Genomic DNA, 26,926 nt, shown 5'->3' on the forward strand with positions numbered 1-26,926 from the left:
GGAAACAAAAACACAACCAGAGACAGAAAGGCATGAAAAATGCATTTGTGTGAGTAGCTGTGACATGGGAAAAGACCGGCCACTGAATCCATGTAATTTTATAGATACAGCTTTTGTGTGTGTTTCTCATAAACCAGTTTATTTTCAAATCACTGAAAATAGTCTAGGCCACAAAAAAGAACGGCTCTTTCACGCAACTGAAAGTGTGCAAATGAACGCAGCGGTGCACTGGGCACCTTCAGTGCTGGCTTCCTGTCCTGATACCAGTGCGGTACCAGCACAGGCACAGTGCCCCCCACTCCCGGTTTCATGTGGGAATGTACATGTGCCCTGACACCGAGGAAGCAATTGTTTAAAACTAGTTTCCATTAACAGCTGATAAAATATTTTGCAGGTCTACCATGCAAGGTTTATTGTTCAGGTGGCTATCTAAAGTGTTCCTAGGAACCAGGTAAACAGCACTAAATTAATGTTTATTGAGCACTGTGACTATGAAAGCAGGCCTTTCCTACAATTTTGCTTGGGAGTTGTGCTTCTGTGAAATTAACATTTCTCATTCATTGCCAAGATTATCTGCTTAAAAATATTAGGCTTCTGTGCTATTGCCAAAATAGCAGTTTAAGTAAATGTAATGCCAGAACAGCACATGCGCCTGGGAATCAGAGAACAGTCCCACTGACTGTGGACTACAGCTACTGTATTCTTTTCCAAGGTTCAGACTGATGTCAAAGACTAAAATACTCACAATGTTCTTAATGGTCTGACAACCACGGCTGGGATGGAAAACAAAACAAAAATAACAAGACACTGAGAGAGAGAGAGAGCGCACGCGAGAGCAGAAATACAGAGAGAGGAAAGGGGACAGAGAGAAAGAGGAGAGAGTGGGAGAGCGTGCGCTAGTGTGAGAGAGAAGAGAGACTCACTCTACGCAGGGAGAGAGCCTTTTTCACAGTGCAATTCATAGCAGCGTTCCAAAACTTGGTTATGAATTGACTTGAAGGGGACATGTCTACTGGACAGAGCTTAGGGTGGGAAAACTTATTTTATAATTGGGTTTTAAGAAATAGAATGGAAAAAGAAAAGCTTGGTTTCAGCACCTGGATTCTACACCGGAAAAACTGTAAAGGGTTGATTTGTAAATGCCTCATCTTGAATAATTTTTTAAAAGTTTCAGGACCAGGGATATAGCTCAGCGGCACAGTGCCTCCCTGTCATGAGTTCAATTCCCAGTACCAAAAAAAAACCCCAAAAACAAAAAAAACCCACAAAAGTTTTAATTTGTTCAAAAACAAACTAAAAAAACAATTTAAAACCAATACTTTGGATGCTCTGACACACTTAAGGGATGCTGACTCGCAATACGATATGTAAATTCATACTCTTGAGAAGGCCAAATGACTGACTAGAAACAAATGTTCTTGCAACCTTATAATTTCTGCTTTAATGGCGCTCAAGTTTAAAAAGTGTACAGTTCAACCATTGACACTATTTATTCCTTTATAAAAGGCAGATTTCAGGTAAGCTTCTAGATGCATGCATATTGTACAGGTTAGTATTTTCTGGCAGTCCTTGGTTCCTGAAAGTTGAACTTCATCAGACATGTTTTAAACTTTTGTCCAAATAGTCATGAAGGATATGTGACTTCTGCATAATGAGGTAATATCTCAGGGTGGGCACTCATCACCGTGTGACAGTACAAATCCACCTGCCTAAACTTGCACGAGGCCGTGTGCATTGTAAAATGCCACCGAGAGTTTTGGGTCAGTGACTATTCTGCTGAAGGAGTAATACTTACATTTAACTGAGCACTTTTCTGTAATAAATACCAAAGTAGGTTTTGTAGCTGTAAACTGTGCACACACCTAACTACAGGCTGGTCTGTCATGGAGCTAACTGGAAGTTTCACCTGGAGAACAGAACCCACCTCTTTGCTAATGTTGCATTTTCAGTAACACGATTGAGAATACTGCATTGTTAGGAACAAAGTCAATTCTATGCCCTTCAGGGGGTGCTGGAGACCACTTCTACTTGCAAAGCCAGCAGTTCCTACACTCCTGTTTTTTTTTTGTTTTGTTTTGTTGTTGTTGTCTGTAAAACAGCATAGAGAGATGTTAAGTGCTAGAAGCCAAGGATGGCTTTGGCAAACCAGTAAGGCGAACCGGGTCCCGAGGCTATCCTAATACTGGTGAAGGCAGAAGCCCACAGGATATTTACAATACATACTATATTCCCCTCCTGAGGTGGCCCTTCATGAGTTTCTCATTCTGTAACAGCAGCTATATACAAATTGTGCACAGGATTACATGGAGGCAGCAGTCTTGCATGAAGGATGTAGGCAGTCTGAGGCTTGGGCTTCCTAGTCGGACAGGATATGAACAAAAGACACTGGAAAGACCCCCTTCCTTTCAGGCTGACCTTCGATGTGCCCAATCTGCAGAGAGAAGAAAGATGGTTCAGGCCAGAGGTGCAGGCAGCTAATCTGGAACAGGCCTTGTGGGTAAGAGCCTGCTCAAAGTCTGCCTACGTACCTGGGGTGGAACCGCAGCCTCATCCTACCCCACCCTCTGGTGAACCTCAGAGAGCTTGGGGGTCATGAACCATGTAATAAAACAAGGGAGTTGCAAATGACGGATCTTACAAAATGCTCAGCACTTTTGCACGGCTCTCAATGTACCTATGCAGCAGCCTAAAGGGAAATAACCTACGCCAGCCTCTCCTGGGCTTCAGGTTCCAAGTCCCTGCTCTGAACTGGGGGGCTTGGTTACCTTTCCAGGTGGGTAGCCTCAGAGAAACCATAGTAAACCTCTTAGTGTCAAAATGGGGCTAAAAATGCTTTTTTCTCAGACTCTGTGTACTAATTACTTGTCATTTCATTACGACAGGGAAAAGACCCTGTGAAAAAATGTGACACTGACTATGGCCAATGGCAATTTTATTGTCTGCTATATAAGCCTGGAAGCCATGGTAACCTGCAAAAATTTTCTTATTACCTCAACTACATGGATATTAATTACATTAAAGACAATCATATCATGAGTCTTTAACAGAAAGAATATCAAGACTATACATATTGGCTGTAAGTACAAAATACAGAGGAGAGGGGCTTGAAGGATGGGACAGAATGAGCCAGGCGAGGCCAGCTATCAGTCTCCCTCAGAGAACCGATGCACCTGCAGTGTCGGGGGAGGGGTGCAGCACACAGCCCAGGGCTCCCTCCGTCCCAGGGCTCTTCTCAGGGAACACCCCTGCTACTAGCTGCCTGTTTGCGAAATATAGTTAATGGTGAGATGTGGTCTGCAGATATCATGAGGTCTTAGCTGGCACCATGCAGCGAGAGGGCTCTGGGAGTCACAGGTCACCATTTGGACGTGTGGTGACATCGTTATGTCTGGCTGGACATGTGTCCACAGCGCACATAATTTCTCCCAAAAATGATGTTGGAGATATCAATGAAGACTCCCCATTACCCAGGAATCTCTGCTGGAGTTACCAGTTTCTTAGTAAAGAATATCATCACTGTCCAACAGTAGTGACCTTAATGGATTACAAAATGTGTCCTGGGATATTCTTGTGAAGTAGATTAATCACGTCCCATTTTCTCAGAGGAAATAGGTTTGGAAAGGGACACGCTTTTTTCCCAAGGCCACAGAGCTAGCAGTGACTTAGTCTATCTCCTTGCTACTGTCCTGAGCAGGTTCTCCAACAGACTGCATGCTGGGCGCAAGCCCAACTCCACCAGCAGAGGCTGGAACGCTGAGCACCTCTGGGCTGATGTTGCCACTTGCACTTCAGTCCTCGGTCTTAGTCTCTGCTCTACTCACATTGTTTGTTGCAGGGGCTCCACTGAGCACTGCAGGATGTCCATGCATCCCGGGCTTCTACCTACTAGATGCCCACAGCACCCACCTCTCCCAGGTTCTTCCTGACAATTAGAATGTCCCCAGATATTGCCAAAAGTACCTGAAGGGCAAAACTGTCCCCTGTTGGAACCGACTTGAATGTGTTATTCCTACAGGCCCGAAAGAAGGAAGACTGCACCTTGGACCGGCAGTTCCCAAGATGACTGACCCCTGGCCAGCATGAACTGCACCGGCTGTGTGGTGGCCCTTGGAGGCCTCTTACAGCCTGGTATCCACAAGGCCTCTGGCCTCTGAACAGCTCCCTGGGAAGGACAACGATGCCCTTCCTTTCCCAATGTGGGCAACAGGTTTTACTGTAAAAAGTTTTCACAGATATTCTCATCTAATCTTCATAATCCGGTGAGGAAGTTTTATGGCCATACTTTGCAAAGGGAGAACTGCAGGGTGGATTTGGGATTGAGCCTGAGGACTGAGCACTGGTCAAATAGTTTAGTTTCCATGAGACCTTGGCCGTCTGATGCTCAACCTGGGTACAGTGTGGAAGGTGAGAAAAACACAGGCTTTGGGGGTTGGGGTAGACTTGGCATCTTGACCTTGCCTGCTTATTGGCTGCTAGGAAAAGATGATGGGTAATGTGCTTGACATTCTTGAGCTTTGGTTTTCCATCTGAAAAATTAGAAAACACCTACAACCACACAAGGCTGTTGTATGATACCATGGAAAAAGCTATATAAATGTTATTTCTTCTGACCTTTCAAAGCCGTATGTCTGTTTTTCTAGCATATGCTACAGTGACAGAAAAGATCAAATACCCAGGGCCACTTAGGTAAGTGACACAGCTGGCAGGATCCTTGTTTTTCAGGGTGCTATCTTATTCACTGTGGGGTCTGAGGACTCAATACATTGTCCATCTGGGCAGTGCTGTGTGAGCAGATGGAAGAAATGCAGAGATACCCATACATACCCACCACTCCTGGTCCTCTTCCCCTGTGACAATGATCACTTCTCCCTCGACGAACGTGAGCTCATCGTCATTGTCTGCCTGGCAGTCATAAATGGTCTTCACACGCCTCACTTTATTTTTTCCCTTTAATAAAGAAATTGGGTTTTAGTTAAGAAAACAGACTAAATACACAAAAAAGAGCACAGTGCTGACTAAAGGGTGGGTGAGGCCAGGGATATAGCTCAGTGGCGTAAGCACCTGCCTGGGAAGCGCAAGGTCCAGAATTTGATTCCCAATACTGGAAAAAGAAAAAAAAAAAAAATCTTTGGGCTGAGGATGTGGCTCAGTGGTTGAGTTCTTGCCTTGCATGCACAAGGCCCTGGGTTCGATCCCTAGCACCACAAAAACAAATAAAATGCAAGTCTAAGTGGACTTGTTTAAAAAAAAAAAAAAGGATGGGTGACTTTAGGCAAGTTTCTTTACTGAGCCTTGACTTTGTGTGCATGTGTGTACATGTGCACAGTGGTAGGAACATCTGCCAGGAGCCGAGGGTACTGTGTGCTCTCAAGGGATGAGAGCCCTTCCTCCACTAGCACCAGCCTGATCCCCCAGTTAGGGATGAGGCCTCACCATGTTTCTTCCACCAGAGAGCAAGCAAGGAGGCCCTACCCTCCTCCACTGGCAGCACCAACTTGCAGAGATGACAGCAGAGTCTAAAAATGTTTTTAGGAAACATGATGTAAAGCAAAATGTGCAGCTTCTGCATACTGAATGTGCAGCATAAACAAATTTCTCAGTCCCCTCATGCAAAACAGCAGGTCAGGACATGCTGGTTAAACCCAGCAGGATCAGCCTGGGTTGGGAGGATTCTGCAGTGTTCCCAAAACAGCTGTGATTTCTGACCAGTTTTGACTTGGGTGTTATTGGCTGGGTTTCCAGTTCTTTGCTGGAACTTCCTCATTCCAGTTCCAACGAGGGAGACAGAAGTAAAAGACATCACCTTCTAAAATATACTTTTAACACTCAGCTAATTAAATAATTAGCAATAAAGAAGCAGGCTGTCTCCTTAAGTGATTTCATTCAAGTGACTCCCTCTCTGCCCCTGGGGTCCTTCCTTGATCCTGAGGGACCCTCTCCTCCATCTGCAGTGTGCTGAAGGGTGGGTAGGGGTCTGGGAAGCCTGGCAAAACTGTGGCACCAGCAGATTTTTTATCTCTGCGCTGACTCTGAGGAATTCAGAGGGGCCATAATGTGTTAATTTATGATGGGGTAGATTACTAGATCAACTCCTTTTTTGTACATGAAAGTATGGATTTGCCATGGCCGTGCAGTTGCACCAGGCACCAGTGCCAGGTTTGGAAGGTGCCTGGGAGTCCGAAGCCTGTTTTCATAACCACCAGGCTCCATCACCACACTTGAACCAGAGCGCCAGTGCAGCCAGCTCAGGGAACAAGCACCCACGTTTTCTTGCTTTAGGCTGGAGCAGCCCCCTCCTCCCGCCAACCTGTACAGTGCCGCAGAGGCCTGCAGAGCCGACATGGGTGCCCACCCACCGTATTGATCTTTCTGGGCAGTGGTACAGGCAGAGTGGGCGTGAGGTCGTTGGAGTCTTCTGACGCCTGCTTCTGGATGGCATCTCTGGACTGCACATTCGGGGACAGATCCACGGGGTGTGGCTTCTGTGTGACCTCGGAGGGCTGTTGAGTCTTGGGTGAGATGTCACCAGCCTGGGATTTTGCCAGCAGGTCTCCCAGCTGTGGTTTGGGGGGCAGGTCCTTCATTTGTGGCTTGGGAGGTAAGTCTGAGAGCTGGGGCTTGGGTGGCAGGTCGCCCAGCTGTGGCTTGGGGGGAAGCTCTCCAGGTCTAGGTGGCAAATCTCCCATCTGGGGCTTGGGGGCCAGTTCTGTGGGTTTTGGGGGAAGGTCTCCTGGTGGTGGCTTTTGTGGTAACTCTGCCACTTGTGATGATTTCTGAAAAATCTCAGGTGGGATGTTGGCTTTGTCTAGGGAGAGATGATGGCTCGTTTCTGTTTTCCTTAGTGCCACTGCAGGGACAATCACAGAGAGGGCAGTCATTGAACAGGAGGTGCAGGGGAAACAGGTCTGCTCTTGTCACGGTCACCTGAGCGAGCCTAGGCACCGGGAGGAAAGCCATCCCCAGTGCAAACTTGGAATGGTCGGCTTGGGGGCCCGCCCCAGCAGGCCTGCTTCTAACAAGGTCAGGGCTGAAGCCAGGAGGTGCTTATACAATAATTCATGATTTTATGCTTCAATTATGTAAGAAAATTTTTATAAAAGCAAACATAATACAGTTTGCAGAAAACCAGAATGTACAGTTAAAACTTTTCAAAAAGCTGGGCATGGTGGTGTACACCTATAATCCCAGCACTTGGGAGGCTAAGGCAGGAGGATCACCATCAGCTTGAGGCCAACCCAGGCTACATAAGCAAGTTGAAGGCCAACCTACACTACACAGTGAGACCCTGCATTAGGAAAAACAACAACAACAACCTTTTCCATAAGCCTACCTTCCATCCAAGTGTAGTCACTTTTCATATTGATATATTTCCCTTCTTGATTTTGCTATGTAATTTCTATAGATCTAACTCCATGTGCTATTTTAGCAGAGTGTTTACCCTGTTATTACATTTCTTTATTAGTACAAATGTAATTTTGAAGGAACATTCTATTCTATAGTTGTATCGTATTTAATTCCCTTTATTTTGCATGATTCATGCAGGCTATAATAAGCAAAAAGTTTCCTGATACCCATCTTCACTGGTAATGTGTTACATTCTGGTGATACATGTACCTGCACTTATGAACGTATCATTTAAAAACAGTATGTGGGTCCTAATACGTACACTGCAGTAACACACTGTTAGAAATTTTGTTTTTCTGCACTTAATATGCTCAGGAGTTTCTAAGTTCCTCATTTCTCTTTAACAGCTGCCTAGTACTCCATGCTTAGGCAATGCTGCAAACCTTGGAACCTGTCCCGTGGCTCTCCGCGCAGTTCATGAGGACACCTGCGCCACTCACAACGTCTCTGTCTGAGCTCCACCATGCACAGCTGTGTGACCTTGGGCAAATTGTGCGAACTTTCTGTGCTTCAACGTCCTTATCTCTGAAACTACCTCAAAGGACTGCCCTAAAGATTATATAATCTACGTGAAGAATTTATGGACAGGAACTGACAGGCTGTTTTTCTTAAGAGTAATACTATCATTCCTATTAAATAGGGCTCCTTGAGGCCAAGATTCCTATTTTCATAGCTCCGGTCCTGGCATAGCATATGCTCAGTGAGGAAACAGCTGACAAAGGCACATAGTGTGACTCAAATAAGCATTTTATCTTAAAAACACAACAGATTTAGAAAAACATCTTTAGAAGAACAGAAAGCTGGGCATGGTGACACATGCTTACAATCTCAGTACCCTGGGAGGCTGAGGCAGGAGGACTGGGCAACTTAATGAGACCCAGTTTCAAAATAAAAAATAGGGCTTAATACGTAGCTCAGTGTGAATGCTCTACATTCAATCTCAAGCACCAGGGAAGACAGACAGCCAGACAGACAGGGATTAACCACAGTGTTGTGAACAACAGGTCACAGCAAGCTGTCCTGGGCACTGCTCTGTTCACGGCCTGCTCAGCCACATATCTCGAAGTCACACTCAAGGACACCCAGCTCATGTGGCTTGGCTCAAAAACTGAAATGAGACTAGTCTGGCTTCTCTAAAAACTGATCTGATTTGGGCAAACTACCATCCAAGGGCAGGAACAAGGAGGAATACACCAGGGGATTCCCTGGGGCAGTGAAGCTGGAGAGTTCTTGCTGGAGCCATACTTAATGGGGGAGTAGAAAGTGTAAGTGCTGGGTGCCCCAAGCCCTGAAATACGCAAGTCACCGGCCACCCTGGTTACAGGAATCATCCTGGAGAATGTCAGAGGTGGCCTGGGCTGTCACCTGCAGCATCCCAATAGCTCAAGGCTGAGGACACAGGGAAGAAAGGGTGAAGGCTGTGTTGAAGGATACCTGCTGGGAGAATGAATGGCGTGGTCTCCAGGCGAGGCGTGCTAGTGAGAAGCTGTGTGTAGAGCTGTAGAGGTGCCACATAAGCCCAGGCTGAGGCTGATCACAGCCCTGGGAGGGACAGAGGAGTGCACGGGTGACTGTGTCCCAGCTGCGAGCACTAGCAGCGGTGACCTTCCCATGAAGACAGTCAGATGTGTGCACCTCCTGGTGGGACGCATCATCACCAAGCGAGTGCTTTCCCCAAACACTCCCTGTGTCTACTCAACTGACAGGCAGCCTGGAGACACATGGGTGTGCAAAGAGCAAAATACAGGCTGGAAGACCTGTGGGACAAATAACCCAGTTTCTGCAATGAGAGAGATGTGCAGGGTAGTACTGTCTGCTGCAAAGCTCTACGTGCTCAGATATGACCCTGTGTGTGAAACAGAAACAATCCACACTGTTTAGGGATGAGGTATGCGGGAGGTGACTGAGATTAGATAAGGCATTGGATGGACCCCTCATGATTGAATCCTGGTTACATTTTGAAGAAAAGAGGGACATGGGTATACTGATGCAGCCTACAATCCCAGCATTCTGGACACTGAGGCAGAAGGGTCAAAAGTTTGAGCCCAGGGTTGACAACTTAGTACGATCCTGTCTCAAAATAAAAAGGGCTAGTGATAGACCTCAGTGCGAAGGCTCTAAGTTCAAGCCCCAGCACAAGAAGAGAAGAGACAGACAGGCCACACAGATGTGTGCGCTTCCCTTCTGCTGGCTGTGTGATGCTGCACACACCAGGGCCCTGCCAGAAAAACTTGGAGCTCCAGAAGGATAGACCGGTTTGCTTTTTTTGTTTGTGAGGCTAGGGCTCAAACCTGAGGTGCTCTACCCCCAGAACTGTTAGAGGCGGATAGCTAGGTAAATAACCACCAGGATCAAGTATAAACTAATCACTGTTGGAGATGGATGATGAATTTACCTGGGAGAAGAGGCTGGAATCCACTTTTCTGTGTGTTCCTCCCTTGTGGAACCTTGTGTCTTGAACTCAGGGCCTTCACACTTAGTTACATATCCAGCCCCTCTAAAAAATTTTAAAGACCAGGTCTCATTTAGTTGTTCAGGCTGGGGTTGAACTTTGGATCCTTCTGCCTCAGCCTCCCAGAGTGTTGTGGAGATTCCTGTGTAAGTTTATTATGGGAAACATTCAAATTGTAAAAGTATTTACACAAAGAAAGTGGGTGTAACCAGTGGTGGTGAACCTATGGCACATGTGCTGTAGCCGGCTGTGTATTACTGTTGAGATTCTCAAAGGCTGGCCATCACTGGTGCAAAGCAGAGGGCAGTGATGAGAGGGACACACGTCAAGATGGGGAGGTCGGACAGCAACCCGCATTCTGATGAGCGGAGAGAGAACAGAGTATGACACGAGGGAGGGCATGGGTCGGAGTGCTGCCCTGCTGGGCGAGGTGCAGGCTTCTCCTTCCAGGTCACGGGCCACCACGTAGGAAGGGCGCAAGGTGCCGGAGGGTGGGCATATGTCCTGGCTTGCACAGAGCAGACACCAAGCCCTCCTGAGAAGAGGGTGGTATGAAGGGCCAGGTGGGGCAGCAGCAGAGCACAGCACAATGCTGTTATGGTCAGGCGAATGATACTGCTGCCCGCCGGTCCAGCTGTCAGAGCAGACGCCAGCTTGCTCAAGAGAGCAGAGCACAGCCCGGGGGGCACGGTGAGGTGGACCGTGGGTGTGCTTCTGGGGATGCGCTGGGCCGGGACAGAGGAAATGGGCAGCCATAAAGAGCACGAGGACAGGGAGCAGGTGGCAGCAGTCACAGGTGGGTCCTAGTGGGACTGAGGACCCCTGGGTTCTGAGTGTTACAGGCAATGAGCGTGAGTCAGGTAGAGGAGGGACAGTCGTGCATGTGAGTGATGTGCGGCAGACTTTAGATGGGGGAACAGTGCCTGGGAAACGGGGCTCAAACTTGTCTGAGATCAGGATAGCACTATGGGCAGAGGTGAAAAATAGTCAGTACCAAACCAGAAGTGCCCTAAATCAAACTTGGCAAGTGCTGGGGAAGCCTGCCTTCCTGCTCCACAGGAGTCAGCATCCACCGGGGGCCTCCTCACCTAACGGCCTGGTCCCATGTACCACTGCTCTTCCAAATGTGCCCCTGGGCTGAGGTGGCTTGCAGGGCAGTGGGTTTCAATTTCCCTACACTAAGCCCTATACTGACTTCTCCTTCAACTAGGCCACAGAGTGCTGGGCTGGTGTCAGACGTCTGGCTGCTGGTGTCAGAAACCCACACAGCAGATCGGAGTTCCTCTGAGCCGCACACAGGTCTGAGACTCACTGGTCTCTGGTTTCACAAGGACAGAGTGAAGTAGGTGCTCTGAGGTGTCTGATAACTCTAAAGGCAAGGCGTGGCTCTGCACTATCATCACTATCATTTTTTGTGTACAAAGATTGATACTTTTTTTTTTTTTTAAGGCAGGGTCTTACTCCATAGTTCAGGCCAGCTTCAAGCTCACTATGTAGCTCAGGTTGGCCTTGAACTCATGGAGATCCTCCTGCCTCAGATCCCCAAGTGCTGGGATTACAGGCATGTGCCACCGTGTCTGGCTACTGATACTCTACTTTTGTAAGTGCAAAGCTCGGACAGAGGTGAGGAAGACTAGGTGAAAAAGCTGAGTCTCGCTGCTTGGGAACACAGCAGCACTTACAGACACTGTTTCTCTATCCTGCAAAGCACAGGTGTCTCTCCTCAGCGTGACAGGTGCCATGCCAGGGGTGGATTCCTTGGCTACCTACTGGCTAGGAGCTTTCTGGAGCAGGACTTCATGCTTTTCTCACAAATGCCTGTGTAGCAGGCTGTTCTTTCCCACCTTACAGATGAGGAGTACAAGCAGCGGGAAGCTCTCTCATCACTTGCCCGAGGTCACAGCCAGAAAGCGTAACAGTCACCACTGGTTCCAGGTCTCCCGGACCGCATGTACATGCGGGGAGAGAATGGTACTGGGGATCATAACCAAGTGTCTTCTCAAGGGGGTTGTTTTTTAGGAAAAGTACAATCACGGTTTGCTAATCACATGTCTGGAGTTTACAAATAACGTTCTCTACTTAACAAGTTTTTATTGAGCATCCAGGAAGTGCCAGGTGCTGCTCTAGGCATTTGGAATAGATCAGTGAACAAGAGAGACCTATGTCCCCTGGGAGGACACAGTGACACTTTGCTCGAATGATGAGTATGAAAATGAGGCATCTTACCTTTCTGAGGTAGTTTAGGAAGAACTCTTGGGCCAAGGGCAGTCTTCGCAGAACTGGTGCTGTTTGATAAATAACAGCAATTTAGGATCTATAACAGCTAAAATGGCAACAGTGATCTACTTTTCATGGAATTATTGAAATGGTCCTTTCACAATTTATTTAACAAAATATTACAGTCTATACTTTGTATCTCTGTTTGCCTTGCTGGAGAGGAACAGAGTGAGGGTGAGAAACAAATCCCTAGTAATGACAGAGCTAAAGCCACTCCGACGTATGTACACGGGGCACTCGGCACGGTGAGGTACACACAGGACCCCATGACTCGTGATTCCACGAAGCAGGCCCGTCGCCCCGGCTCAGACAGGGAAACGGAAGAGTGCAGACATCACTGGCTGGCAGAAGGCCCAGGCCATTTGGTGGTGGAAGCGGAAACTCAGCCCTGTTCTGTGGGGCCCTGAGCTCTCACTTCCTCCTCTAACCAGCACAGACAGCTGGGGTTCTCAGGCTCCTGGCACTGCCGGGCAGTGGCCTCCTTTTGGAAGACATGTAAATGAACAGGGGAAAAAACGCCTCAGTCCCTGGAATAGAAACCTGCACCATGTGATCTAAATAATCAAATGTGTCCTCTATGAGCTGAAAGCCACTACTTCCCTTTGACAAGAGCCTGTAAGGATCCTCAGAGAACACCAGGAGCCCCACATACCTAAGAGGGAAAGCGGTCAAGGATTAGAGCTCCATCTACTGAGAATCCCTTTTATGATTTCATGCCTCCTTTCCTGTCTGTCCTTAATGTCCTAGGAGTTGACTGCTTTTTCTTCTTTCGACCCTAACTGCATTTAAAGGAAAGGAAAAGGCAACCACCAGCCACACACAGGGGGTCACAGGAAAAAGGTTAAAGAGGTATGCGCTCCCATCTTGGGTCCAGGCCCTCGGCCATCCTGGGCCTTACAGCCCTTCCCTCGGCTCACAGGCAGCCCTCATACCTGTGGGGGATGGGAGGGAAACGCTGCTGAGACAGAGCCACTAAAGGAACAGAAAGAGCACATGCAGGAGGGCTTTGCTGCCAACATTTCTGGTTGTGCCCCTCACGTTCTGCATCAGCAGCTTCTCGAGGCCTGGCTACCAATCCCTGCTGTGAGTGTGGCCTACGGTCACTTGTGGCCACCTCACTAGCACCAGGCCTAGAGCAGTAGTGACGGACCTTTTGCAGCTTTCAGTGATAATGACCTGCTGCAGCACATGTGCCACAGGTTCGCCACCCCTGGCCCAGAGGTTCAGAAATTCCTTGCACAGAAGCCCTGGGCTTAACACTGCATCCGCTTCTTCCCATGGGGATGAGCACGAGGGCCCCGCCAGGGCGGTGCTATCTGTGCTGTGGATGCGCACATGTGGGCGGGGCAACAAAAGCTCAGCAAATCATCAGTGATCAGCTTGATCCTATTTAAAAATATTAAAAAACCATGTTTTTTTGTTTTTTTTTTGCCATGATGGGTTGAAGCAGGGTCTCACGCATACTACGTAAGTGTCCCACCACTGAGTTGTATCTCCAGTTCCTGTTTAAAAATATCCTGTGAGCTGGGTGTGGTGGTGCACACCTTTAATCCCAGGCCTTGGGAGGCTGAAGCAGGATTATCACTGGGAGTTTGAGGCCAGACTGGGCTATATAAGGTAGTTCAAGGTGAGCCTGTGCTACACAGTGAGACTGTATTTAAAAAAAAAAAAAAAATTCTATAAGTGCATTCTGTGTGTCACTCCCCACTGTGGAAGACACCAGTTTTATGGGTCCTCAAAGAGGGCAGAGGGAGGACCAGCTGAGAAGAAAGCAGAGGGCAGGGAGGACACAGAGCAGCGCATGGAGAACCAGCAGCCTGGAGACCCAGCTGGGACACCTAGGCTGCACCTAGGCTGCATGTTGGGCCTCATCTGTGAAACTGAGGATGACAGTAATTGGGGTCTAACCCACAGGCTTGCAGAGGGTAAGACAGACAGCAGCCCTGGAAGAAACAACTTCCTCGGCTTAGATAAACTCTAGAAAGGGGACCCCACATAGCAGCTGCTTCTTTTTCCCTGAGGTTCTAATCTGGAAGTGGCTCATGTCCTTACCAGGACTGCACCTCAGTGAAAACCCTTTGGGGGAGGGCTGGATGAAGACTGCCCTTGGAGGATTTCCCAAAGTACCTCATTCTGGGAGAAGAGGGAGGTGTAAACACTATTTACGGCCCAGCTGGAAAAATCTTACGAACGGGAAACCTGGGAGCAGTCACTTTTTCTTTCTTTCAATACTTGGAAATCTCTGGGGTATCATATTTCCCTGAGGAGCTTCTTTTCATTCTCAGGTCTGCGAAAGGGTCAAGAGGGGAAGTAGCAAAACAAAATCACTTAATTAAACCAGCAAAAATAAAAACCCAAACTCATTCTGAAGGAGGTTTTGTCAGAGATCAGTGTAGGCTCCGGGACCAGCAGGGCAGTGAGGCCAGTGTCCACTGTCAGGGAAAGAGAGGGCTGTGCGGCCACAGACCTGTGCCGGGTGATGATGTCCACTGCAGCTGCCAGCTAACATTCGCTTTCTCACGAACTGCACCGTGGCTCATACGCTTGGGTAGAACTGGGGACGAGCTAAAGCCCACTTCTGTAAATCTGTCTACAGCAAGTCTGAGCCAGGTAGGAGAGAAAGCGCTAAGATGGCTCACCTGGATTGCTGAGACAGCCCTTCAAACTTGTTTGTGGTCTTACTTGAAGATGATGGACCCACATCGTTACCTACAAAGAAAATGAAAAGTTGAAGGTTGCGTCTTCCAACAGCCATGTATGGATATGGGAGGAACAGTACGCCTCAGCCTTGAGAACAGCATTTAAAAGACTTAAGCCAATATGCCATGCACTGGGGGCATTGAAATGTCACAGAAATTAAGTACCATTGGGCTCTGATGCTTTTATTGCTAGCAAGTCAGAGAGGTAAGCAGCCCACTCCTTGAAAAGGCTTCTAAGATCACTGAAGCTGTGATGTCCCATTCACTCAGGATCTTGTCCTCGGCCCAGAGGCACAGACAGAACACTGAATGCCTTGTTCTTGGCCCAGAGGCTAGATGCTGAGACCAATGCCCAGAAAGAGGACTCAGAGGGCTGAAGTCACACGCATGGACACTACTGGAAGGGTATTGCTGACCGGAACGTCCCCTCAGCCACTGTGGACTTGTTCATTCCCATGTTGGGTCGGAAAGTGGAGTAGTAGACACAAAAGCAGAAGCCATTGCTCTCACAGCACTCAGTCTTACAGGAACTATATAGTAATGCAGAACAAAGCGAACATTTAATCAGACTGATTGCTGTTAAAATGAAGAGGAAATGGTGTCTAAAATCCAAGTTAGTAGAGGGTAGAGGAGGTCTTCCTTGAAGAACATCTGTGGAAGAACTTTCTAGTGGGACAGTGGCAAAAACTAGAGGCATACAAGTGGATTTCAGTGTGCTTTACTCAAAATGTGGAAATTAGGTTAGAGTAAGAGTGGGTTTTCTTGTGACCATCCAGCAGGAGGATTGCAGGGAGGTGTTGGGGTCCTAGGGAACCAGCTATCTTGGAGAATCAGGAGATTATATGCTAAGCCTCATTCCATGATGTTCTGCATGGATACTCATCAGCTCTGACAGCTACCTAAATGCTTTTATATCTGTTTGAACAGCCTTCCTCAGAATCCCAGAAGACTGGCATTTTAATCTCCCTTTGAAAGGTAGGCAAATAAGGATAAGTACATGAATGGCTGAAGGCCCCTTGACCAAATGATACACGTAGAAGTTCTGACCACAAACTTATGTGCTCTTCATGACCTCTCATGTTGCCCTGAAGTAACATTAAGAACTACCGGGGCTGGGGATTTAGCTCAGCGGCAAAGCGCCTGCCTGACAAGCGCAAGGTCGTGAGTTCGGTTCCCGGTACCGGAGAAAAACCAAAAAAAAAAAAAAGAACTACCGTTTACTGAGCACTTATTATATGCAAAGTATAGTGCCGAGCACCTCCAGGTAATTTTGCATTTGAGAAGTAATTACTTCTCCCATTTTACAGATGAAGAGACAGGCAGAAAGTCAAAGAAACTTGCCCAGGGTGGAGCTGCTGGTTAGGGCCAGAACTAGGATATAAACCCAGCAGCCCAGCTCTAGCACTTGGGCTCTGAATTCCCAAATTCTATCCTCCCAAGTTGTACTGCACCTTAACAGGGTGCTGAGACTGGATCTTCTGGACAGAATGTTCATCAAGAAACAAGCAAGTTGGCATTACCAGCGCCAAAGACTTTCAAAGTTAGTTCTAGTAAGACAGTCCTTCCAGTGATCCATGTATTTCCATGATCTTACAGTGTGGGGTCTGAGGACTTCTCTGGTACTTCTTATGAAATCTTGAGCTGTGATTTCCCTTACGGCAGGCATTTCTCTCTAGCACCATGCTCAATGCTGAGTCTATAGGGCTAGATAGAGACCTTACACAGTACTTCAGACTTGAGTCGAGCAATCCAAATGTTTGGGGAATAAACTGTTGCATCCACTAATTCCTTACTTCCAGGCAGAAAACAGCAGCACTTCAAACAAATGGCTATTAACCCAGTTATGCACAAATCAACTCAACGCCAGCAGGCTGAGGCTGCAGGCTTTGCTGTCGCACAGGCGAGTCACCACATGGGTGCTGCTGCTCGTGCTCACAGGCCCCAAAGTCCAGAGTTCGGATTTAATCTTGTCCTTAAGTCTCTCAGAGTGACTTGTCACTTCCCAGAGAATGTTTTTATGCTTCTGTAACCTTGTTTCTCTGTTCTTTTCCTGTGATGTCTGTCTCCTACTGCTCCTAGTGAATTAGTAAACAACATTCAAAGAATATCTCCAAAGTTGTTTCCCCAGAATCCTCTGACCACTCCTTCCTTCTTCTTGGGAATAGCTAAGGGTGCCAATTTCAGAGGAGACAAGCTAGTTCTGAATTCCAGCTGTACCATGACCTGTGGGCATGAGCTTGGAGCACACTGCTTGCTCTGCTACACCTCCATCTATACAATGCGGATAGTAATTATACCCTCTGTACTAGATGGCTGCAGAAGTGGTAACTATGGACTTTGGGGCAGAGGGCTGATCCCCAAGAAGCATGAACAAATGGTAGTTATTCTTTATAGCTCTCTAATGAGATGTAATGGAAATGATGCCAATTTACCTCACGAGCAGGTTCTCTAAACTCTGCAGCCCCGTTTTCTAGCACTATGTCTGGCCCATTATGGGGTACAACCAACAGCGCTGCCCCCTCAGCTTCTCTGCCGCAGTGTGATTTCTCATACCTGACTGGGAAGGGATCTGTGCTCAGCTGACTAGGACCCTGTCTTTCTCAGAGCTAGGCTGAGGCCACCTGCTGTGCCCTGTGGGAAAAGTGTGGCATAGAAAAAATTCTGCAAGTAAGACATTACTAGAAAGAGAAGACTGAGGAACAAAAGCATAGGAGCAACTCAATCCTTTTGTTTCTCTCCAAGCAATTTGGAAAAGGCCCTTGATATACCATAAATGTGGATAAGAGGGCTGTAGACAGATATTAGGCAGGCAGCTGAAGAAACTATGGCCGAGACTCTTGGTCCCTGACACTGCCGCTCAGAAGCTGCAGACCGAAAGTTTGTGAAAAAGCAGAGGATAGGAATCACACAAGCAGAAATGGGTTCAAACCCCAGTTATGGAGTTATTGGATTTACGGTACATGCAATGCTTCATTTCTCTGTGCTTCAATGTGCTCATCAGTAAACTGCAGACAACAACAGTCCCTATTTTTTAGCATGGCTCTGAAGGCTCAACAAAAACACATGAAAAATATATCAGATTCACATGAAAACAAATGCTTACATGGTTTTAAATCCCAGTGGCTAAGGTGAGGAATGTCATCCCCAGAGGTGACTCAGGCAGTAATCTGTAGAGCCTGCGTCAGACTTTGGCCTTCTGGAATGACCACTTAGTGCCATGCAGGGTCTCCCTTGATGTGCACTGCACACACTTCTCTAAATGCAGGGTGGAGGCCCCGTGGTGAATGACTCTGTTATTAATTCCAAGAATCTCAGGTATGAGAAAAAGATTAATCTCTTTTTTTTGGTATTTTTGAGACAGGGTCTCACTATGCAGTTCAGGCTGACCTTGAGATCACTTTGTAGCCCAGGCTGGCCTCAAACTCGCAATGATCCTCCTGCCTCAGCCTCCTGAGTGCTGGGATTACAGGTGTGCGCCACCATGCCCCGGCAGAAAAAAGATTAATCTCATACCTACCATAAACTTGATGGTTAGTTGTATTTCTTCTTTGTTCTTTGCTCTAAGACCCTTGGGCCAAATCCATGGTCCACTTTCAGGCCTGGTATATGACTTTAAGTCATGAATTTTGAGAACAGATCACACTCCTGGACTTTATCTAACTCCGCTACTTTTATTCTTTCCTTTGTCCTCATTTCCTTATAATTTAAACTGTTAAAATGTGAGTTGGTCGGTTTAATGTAGGTTATTAAAAAGGGGGGAGGTTTAATGAAATGTCACTTTAAAATCTAAAGTCCCCACAAACTCAAATCTGCCCATCAGTTGATTTTTTCATTCAAAGCTTGCCTCAGAGGTCTCCCGAGACTGACTGCTGAAGCCATCACGAAGTGGGACTTCAGTAACGAGAGGCCTGGGCTACTTGGGGCACTGTGGATATTGTAGTTCTTGCAGATACAAAGCCTAGAGTGGCCCTCCCCATTTAGGCAAGGCTGGAACTGTACTCTAGGGCACCTTGCTGCAGGGGGTCAATGAGGCACCACCTGCACAGCAAGTGCTGCTTACTGGGTCATCTGTGCCTAACACAGCACCTCCTCTACACCTCAGCCTCTGGGCATACAAACAACTGTTGAGAGGAGGAGTGGCCTTACTTGCCTGGCTTTTCTGAGCCCAGGGCCATCACATGTGGCAGAAGGCAGTGTGTGGACAGGGTGAGGACTGCAGGTTCCCAGCCACACAGGCTGAGACAAATTCTGGTCCCCGGGTGGCATCTGTGAGAACTGCGGCAAGCTGCTGGACCCTGCTAAGCCTGGTCTCCCACAGGCCAGGGCCAGCATCTATCTTTGTGGACTGTGGTCTAGAGTCAGGTGAGTTAATCCATGAGAAGTGCTCAGCATGTTGCTCAGCACTTGTGCTCGCCTTATAAAATACCGGGCGTGGTGGCGCACGCCTGTAATCCCAGCACTCGGGAGGCTGAGGCAGGAGGATCATTGTGAGGTCGAGACCAGTCTGGGCTACAAAGTGAGCTCAAGGCCAGCCTGAACTGCATAGTGAGACCCTGTCTCAAAAAGACAAAAACAAACAACAACAAAAAAAGCATGTGTAGTGCTTTTCTCTAAATCTTCTAAGTGGTTAACAGGCATTTTCCTTTTCTCCTACCAGCCATAGAGCTGCATCAAGAAATTGAAGGTACAAAACGCTATTTGAGAGAAGAGCCTCTGTCATGAAGAAAGCGGGGCCTTCTGTGAAGGAGATGCATTATAGCATGCACTCTTGGTCCTGTTTCCATACATCTCAATATCAAGTCCCTGCCTATTCCACTCACTTTACAAGACCAAACTCAAACTCCACCTCCTTCAACTGCCTGCCACCTCCTTCTTAAAGGCCAGCATGGGGGACTGGCTGGGACTAATAGTCAGCACAGAGCAAGTATGGACATCTATGGAGGCAAGGCCTGTCGGTCACAGCCACTCTGCACATGAACTCAATGCCAGAGACGCTGAGTCCAGAAGCAGGAATGTGGCAGGAGAACCCATCACAGGTACAAACTTCCAAGTGTGACAGATCAGACTTCTCCTCTGCTGAAGAGGCACTGCTAGTGCAGGCAGGTCATGGGGGAGATGACAGTGCTAGCTGTATGGCTGGCTGGAGGGCTGGCAGCATCTTCTCTGTAGACCAAAAAGAACAGGCCAAGATGCAGAGCTGAGACTTCTGGGGATACTGGGAATGCATCTTGCATGTGGGATGGATGTGAATCTTTAGAGGCCAAAGGCCTCACTAGAAGAGGTTGAAACAGACCAGCTAACGATATCAAGTTTTAAGCCTGGAACTCGTGTATGTGACTATTAGGAAAAGGAGTCTACGTCAAAGTAGGCAAGTTAGCAATTTCTTTTCTTTCTTTTTTTAATTTGAGATGGGGTCTTGCTGTGTATGTAAGCTAGGCTGGCCTTGAACTCACTATGCAGCCTAGTCTGGCCTCAAACTCATGGATCCTCCTGCTTTAGCCCCACTGCTTGGATTACAGGCAGGCAGCATCACATCCAGCTGTTTCTTTTTTTGAGGTCTCATTAAGCTGGCTTCAAAATCATAACCCTTCTGTGTTAGCCTTCCAACATTAAAGACTGTGAGATGAAGAGACTACTATAAGAAATTCAAGTAGACCCTGAACAACTGTATCAGGCATTTCTTTAAAAGATAGGCAAAAGCAGTTTCAGAAACATTCAACACAAATGAACAGAGAGAAGAATACTCTAGGATGAAGACATCATGGACTACAGGCTCAGATTTGAGAGGCCACAATGTAGTCTGGGCACTTCCTGTACTTCAGTATGACAGACTCATCCCATGCCTGGGGCAGATGGAGGCCTGTGTCTAGCCCAGAGCAATGGTAGTCCAAAGGCCCTCGTCTCTATCTTGTCTCGATGGGCTAAGCCATGGTAGATTGAGGGGAACATGAGAGCTCTGGCAAGAGGGGTACACGGGGGAAGCCGAAAGGACCAGGGAGGCTGATTTCCTCAGTTCCTGACTGGTGCTCAGCCTGACTCCCGCACTTGGCTTCTAGAACACAATAGCAGCAGGAGGCATGGCTCAGAACCACTACACAGTGACTGTGTAACACAGAGCATGAGATCAGGAGATCAGGATCAGAACAAGTGTACTCTGCTGGTGAGACGACCAGCTGTGTCCACACACAGCCCATTACGTACCTGTATCAGCAGCTGCATCCACCTGCACACAGACCACACACAAGTAACGGCCTTGAGAAGTCCAGAATTAACATTTGGAGCTGTTTGTAAATGGTCACCAAACCCACATTAAGTGGAAGGGTGTCACTTCTGCTGAGGACAAACTTTGAGTTCTGTTGTAGGGGCTGCCTTGAGGGGCTCACAATGGCTGCTGAGGTCCACATCTGTGCAAGGCTTTCATGCTCCCTGCTGACTGTTAGGGAGGTAATAATTTTCACAAAGTGGTAACAACTTATTTCTTAGTGAAAAAGGCCCCAAAGCTACCAACAATGAAGATGAGAAAGAAAGGCCCAGTGCCAGTATCGCTCCTGAGTGAAATGAAAGAGGACACCTCAGGGAGTTATGAATTTCAACTCAGAAAAAGAAATTTGGAGAAGATATTTAAGAATGCTGGAGTCTCTATAAGAGGAATAAATACAGGCACTATGAATTACACAGGAAGAAAACCAATTAAACAAGAGGACCAACATCCAGTGCAATTTGGAAAGAAGGTTAATTTGTGATATGAAGTCTATATAGAAAACCTGTGACTTTTGAGACAAGGTCTCGCTACATATGCTGTTTAGCCTGGCCTTGAACTCACTACGTAACTCAGGCTGACTTCAAACTCATGGCAATCCTCCTGTCTCAGCCTCCTGAGTGGTGGGATTATAGGCGTGCACCACCATGCACGGTGGAAACTTGTGACTTTCAGTTTTTTAGGGTAATTCTTTGTGACAGATTTGGGGAGCCTGGAAGTCATGGGAATGCAGCCCCTAAAAACACCTAGGACAACCTTGGTACTTAGGTATGTACATGCCTTTATGCTTTCATTCCTCCCGCCTTGCTTGCTTTTCCAGGGAACTGATTAACACCACTCTTACGTGTGCACTCCTCTGAAACCTCTGCTGGCTTTCTCATGCAGTCTGACACTATTTTCCAGCACTTCCACAGTGTGTGGTCCACATGGGCACAAGGACAAGGAAAAGCACACATGCTGTTCACTCCTCTGGTTCTCCACTGCACCACGAACTCCGCAAGCACACACCTGAGAAGGCCCAAGCAGCACACTCAGCAGGTTCTCTCAATATGCCTGCTGAACTGAAGAACACGTGGCTAAACAAAGACACATTTGTGTATACACACATCCCAGGGTGTCAGGGCCAGACAGCTAACAGGTGTGCCCATCTGTTTAGCGGATAGTATGTTTTTTCCCAAAACCTCGACGAACTCCTGACACTTGAGATAGGCTTTTGAGAAAGTATTTAAAAGCATTAAGCTGAACTATCTATCTACACGATAAACACAATTCTACAAAAAGCCACTGCGAAGCTCACTGGTAGGAAGAAGTGACACACGCAGAGCAGCACACCCATTCAGCGGGGCTTCTCTGTGTGTCAGGCAGGGGCCAGGACCCTGCTGGCGATGGGGCGGCCCTGCCTGCATAGGAGGGATACTACTAGTACGCTGGCAGGGATTACGGAAATGTTATCGATAGGAATTTGTCACTTGCAGTCATTGTCACTGAACTGATTGAACTAGTGTTTTTGGAAAGGTTATTATCCAATGTTAACATTCACTGTGTGCTAGGCGTGATTCCAGGTAGTACAAACACAGGCGACAACAGGACAGACAAGGGAGCTGCTTCATGGAGTGTACGTTCCAGTGGGGACACAGACAGGTAAATACAGTAGTCCTCAACTCAGACAAGTAGCTCGAGAGAAAACGAACTCCTTTAGAGACGAGGGCTGGGGAGACAAACATGCAGGATGAGAACTGAGCGGTGACAGGAAGCCAGCCTTTCAAGGAACAAGACAGTGCTGGGAGTGGCAGGTCCTCTGAGGAGGGAAGGAGCAGGGCAGCCAGGAGCTGAAGGAGGTGAGGGCAAGAGCAGTGACGAGAGATCTGTATGTGAGGCCCTCTTGGCCCCTGGTGTACAGAACTGGCATTAGCTGAAGCTCAGCAGGAAATCGTCAAAGGGTGTTAAGGGAAGTGTGACCATGGCCTGATTTATACTTTATGAGAAAACCATCCTGGTTGCTGGGAGAGAATGGATTACTTAGCTCTTCTGAGCTTTTATTTCCTCTTCAGTGCAATTAATACCTACCTCACAGAGCTGCCATTACGACTGAATGAGATTTAGGACATGCTCAGCACCTCACTATTGTTACAGTCAGCCCTCCGTACCTGCAGGTCCCACAACCATGGACTCAAACAACTGTGGATCAAAAATACTCAGGAAAAAACTGTCTGCACAGAACATGTACAGACTTTTTAAAATGTTATAATAAAAAGTAAAAAAGGAGCTTTTGTCACTTATACTTTAACTATATTATATATTTTATATGCAACCCAAGACAATTCCTCTTTACTCAAAAAAGAAAAAAACAGTGCGCCATGGGTTGGACATGTGTGAATGTAATATACTTAGGTCATTAGGTTATATGCAAATACTATGCTATTTTACATCATTTTATATAAGAGACGTGAGCATTTACAGATTTTAGTTCCCACGGGAGACTGGAATAATTCCCTGATGATACTGAGGGCAACTGTATTTACTGCTGTAATAGTTTTTAATGGCCCTACGCATTTCTTGAGATGTTTCTTAGCCTTCAGAGGCAGGCATAATCATACCAACATATGTCCAGGTCCTCATTCAGTATGCGTGCAGTTTGGTCCACTTCTTGAATGTGCTAACTGTCCAGTGACCAGTGGAGCACCATGCACGTCCTGACCCTGGGCAGCTTTGGCCCTGACTTTAGGTTAACTTACCCCAAGGAACTGCGCCTTTGTTTGGGGGCCCATGAGGTAGTGGGCTGGGAGGGTCGGATAGGGTTCTCTTGTGTCCGGGTGGTGGGGGAGGAGGCCTCTTCTTGGATAGGGTGGAGCTGCCACTAGAGGTCTGTGTGCTTAGAGGGAGTGTTGAAGGTGGGCCAGTTGGACCTAGAAAGGAAATTGAATGGGGCAGGAAGGTTAATCCCAGTCTCAGAGACACAGAACAGCTCGTACGCAATTACTTCCACACAGCAAAATGTGGTCTGACACACGGAGACAAAAGAAAACAGCTGGATGTGGCCAAATCCACCAATCCAACATTCACAAATAGGGTTTAAAACAATTGTTGGTTAAAAAAAGAGAAAATTACAACAGGAGAGGAGGGTGTGGCTGTTAAGGAACAAAATGCTAGTCAACACAGACTGTGAATGGGTGTAGGTCATCATTTAGGGGCAATGGAAAAGAAACACACACGCTTTAACCCAACGATATACTGGAATCATCACTAAGTCCACTGAGGAAGAAGGCACACAGAGCTACCAGCAAAGAAATCAACAGGGAAGGCGCACAGTGTTATATAACCTAAACCGTAAGCTTCACATGTTGAAATAGGAATGGATTCATGTAACAGGATTTTTCCTCTGCACTACATCTTTCTCTTTTAGTCAGCAAGCTGAAGTTTTTTCTGTAATACGTTTCTAGACAATAAAAGACCTAAAGTTACCTAGAAAAAAAAAGAAACCCCACACCTTACTTTTTGCTTCACTTCTGAATAGTTCTAGAAATCATAAACCACCAATTATATCGGAAGCTAGTGGAGTGGGTTTTTAAAAGCATTCATGGGAGTAATGTGCATGTCTTAGTTTTGCTTATTCAAAGTGACACTGAAGTGGCTGGTATGTGTGAAGCATTACGTGATGGGCACCTGGACAAGTATTTCCTTATGGAAAATTACAAGCTGTATGGTTTAAACATGTCCATGAACAATTTCTTCTGCAAACATTTAGAAACATTAAAAAGGAAACTAGCAACAACAACAAAAAGCTAAGAACACTGCCACATCAAATATTTAACATAGGAGAGTAGGTACCTGGTGATCCAGAAAGGTTCCAAAACAGCTTTATACGCTGTGTGTATTAAAAGAAAAGCTTAGCCAGGTGTAGTGGCACACACATACAATCCCAGCAATCGGAGGCTGAGGCAGGACTGCTGCAAGTTCAAGGCCAAGTTGGGCTACACATTGAGTTCAAAGCTAGCCTGAACTACATAGTGAGCCCCTGTCTCAAACAGACAATCAACCAAGATGAAAATGAGAAACAAACAAAGCATAGCAAAATGTAATTACTGCTGACCTCTTTCTTGGGTAAACAGTATTTCCCATCATCAATCAACACTCAGTACTAAGACTGACAAATTCTCAAAGATCATCTAGTCTTGTCAGTAAATCGCGTTAGTGTCAATCAAGTGAATAGTCTGTATTAGGATTAAACGGTCATAGCCATATGACTTATCGTTCTGCCTCACTGATGAAGTCCATGATAGAAACTTCATAGTTACCCTAACTCTACACCTTATCATGGTATCAATTACTGCAGTTTCAGAAACTATTTTCTGTTAGAAAAAATAAGGTGACTGTTATGGCCTTGATTGTATAATGCTTTGTAGTTTTCAAAATGTGTCTGTATGCTGTTTCTTTTGATTTTCGCTAACAGTCTTGTGAGGTACATGGGTCCAGTACTGTTCCTGTTTTGCAGCCAAGAAAATGAAGGGGTCGGTGTGAAGAAGTCACACAGACATAAGGGGCAGAGCAGGGCAGAGCAAGCGTCGGGGCCGGGTGAGGCTCTCGCCCCATCCCTGAAGCCGAGGCAGCATTTCCTATGCTTGGCGCATGAGGAAAACAACAACAAATGTTCAGTATCAGGAAGTATAACTTTCTTCTGGGAAATAAATGCATAATAGATAATGGACAATGGTGAGATTCTCTAGCAGTTTCATCTTTATCGCCATCTACAGACCTTCTGAGGCAGTGCATCTGAAAAATCAGTGGGGTTCCAATTCCTATCAAGAAACAAAATCTGCAAAGATAAACTGCTAATGGCACTCTCTGAGAAGCTGCACAGGAAGTGACTCCAGGAGGATCACACCCAGGAGTTGTGCAGTCACTGCAAACCAAGCAGAATCCAGCCTTAGAGGGTCTAGGAACTTGGTCAGACGTGGTAGGCAAGAGACTGCTTCAGAAAGAATCGTGCTCCGACCCACGGCTGAGCACTCCGCCTTGGTAACAGCCTGCTTCTCCTCCTGAAAATTCAGATAGGATGGAGTTCTCTCTTCATCTGGCATCCTCATCTGTCACTGGTCAGCTCAGATGTGACCTTACCCAGAATTCTTCTCTAATCCACCCTTTCTCTGGAGAGACTGCTTCTCTGAACTTTTATAAATTTAAAGGTGCTAAATATCTTCTACTTTGTTTCACAACTGCTGCTTCTCTCCCCTCAGACTGTGCACCTCCATAGAGAAAAGATCTGTACTCTTCCTCTGTCCCAGTGCTGGCGCTGAGCACACCCTTAGTACTCGATGCATGTCTACAGGAATGGTTCACAGTGGAGGTCAGCAGGGCGCTTTCCCAGCGATCTGTGTATCTGGTTTTCAGTACAGAAGATACCCCAGAGGTCTTCCATCTGGGAGGTCAAACAAAGGTACATCTTTGAAATTTCCAAGAAAAAGCCAATACCTACAAGATAGCTTGACAAATTAACCTGACAGTTTTAAAAAATCTTGTCTGTAGAGGTATAACTTACATATTTTAACATGTCATTTAGGGGGACAAATTATATCTAAGAAGTGAGAAGAAGTAATGGACAAATGCACATATTGTCATCATTTCCTAATGCTTTCTTAAAATGTATTTAAAATTGACAAATTAGTATTGCATATATTTATTGTATGCAACATGCTATTCTGAAGTATGTACATACTGTGAATGACCTAATTAACATGCATTACCTCACATTTATTTATCTGTGGTGAGAACACTTAAAAGTCTACACTTGGGAATTTTCCAGAATACATTATTATTAACTAGAGTCGCCACACTATG

The 26,926-nt window shown here is 46.7% G+C and overlaps 1 protein-coding gene across 1 annotated transcript in view; it reads right to left on the reverse strand.

The window, feature by feature from the left end:
* Window positions 1–1,415: 1,415 nt before the first annotated feature.
* Window positions 1,416–26,926, reverse strand: part of Asap1 (ArfGAP with SH3 domain, ankyrin repeat and PH domain 1) — a gene marked incomplete at its 5' end in the record, with an annotated part of 270,321 nt that continues 244,810 nt past the window's right edge. Inside the window, 6 exon segments of the mRNA XM_013521324.1 lie at window positions 1,416–2,431; window positions 4,825–4,947; window positions 6,357–6,847; window positions 12,083–12,141; window positions 14,773–14,842; window positions 23,827–23,997. Of these exon segments, the coding sequence (XP_013376778.1) occupies window positions 2,357–2,431; window positions 4,825–4,947; window positions 6,357–6,847; window positions 12,083–12,141; window positions 14,773–14,842; window positions 23,827–23,997 (989 nt within the window). The 3' untranslated portion in view covers window positions 1,416–2,356.

The sequence above is a fragment of the Chinchilla lanigera genome, unplaced genomic scaffold, assembly GCF_000276665.1.
Source record: "Chinchilla lanigera isolate Chin_1 unplaced genomic scaffold, ChiLan1.0 scaffold00060, whole genome shotgun sequence".
Classification (NCBI taxonomy): domain Eukaryota; kingdom Metazoa; phylum Chordata; class Mammalia; order Rodentia; family Chinchillidae; genus Chinchilla; species Chinchilla lanigera.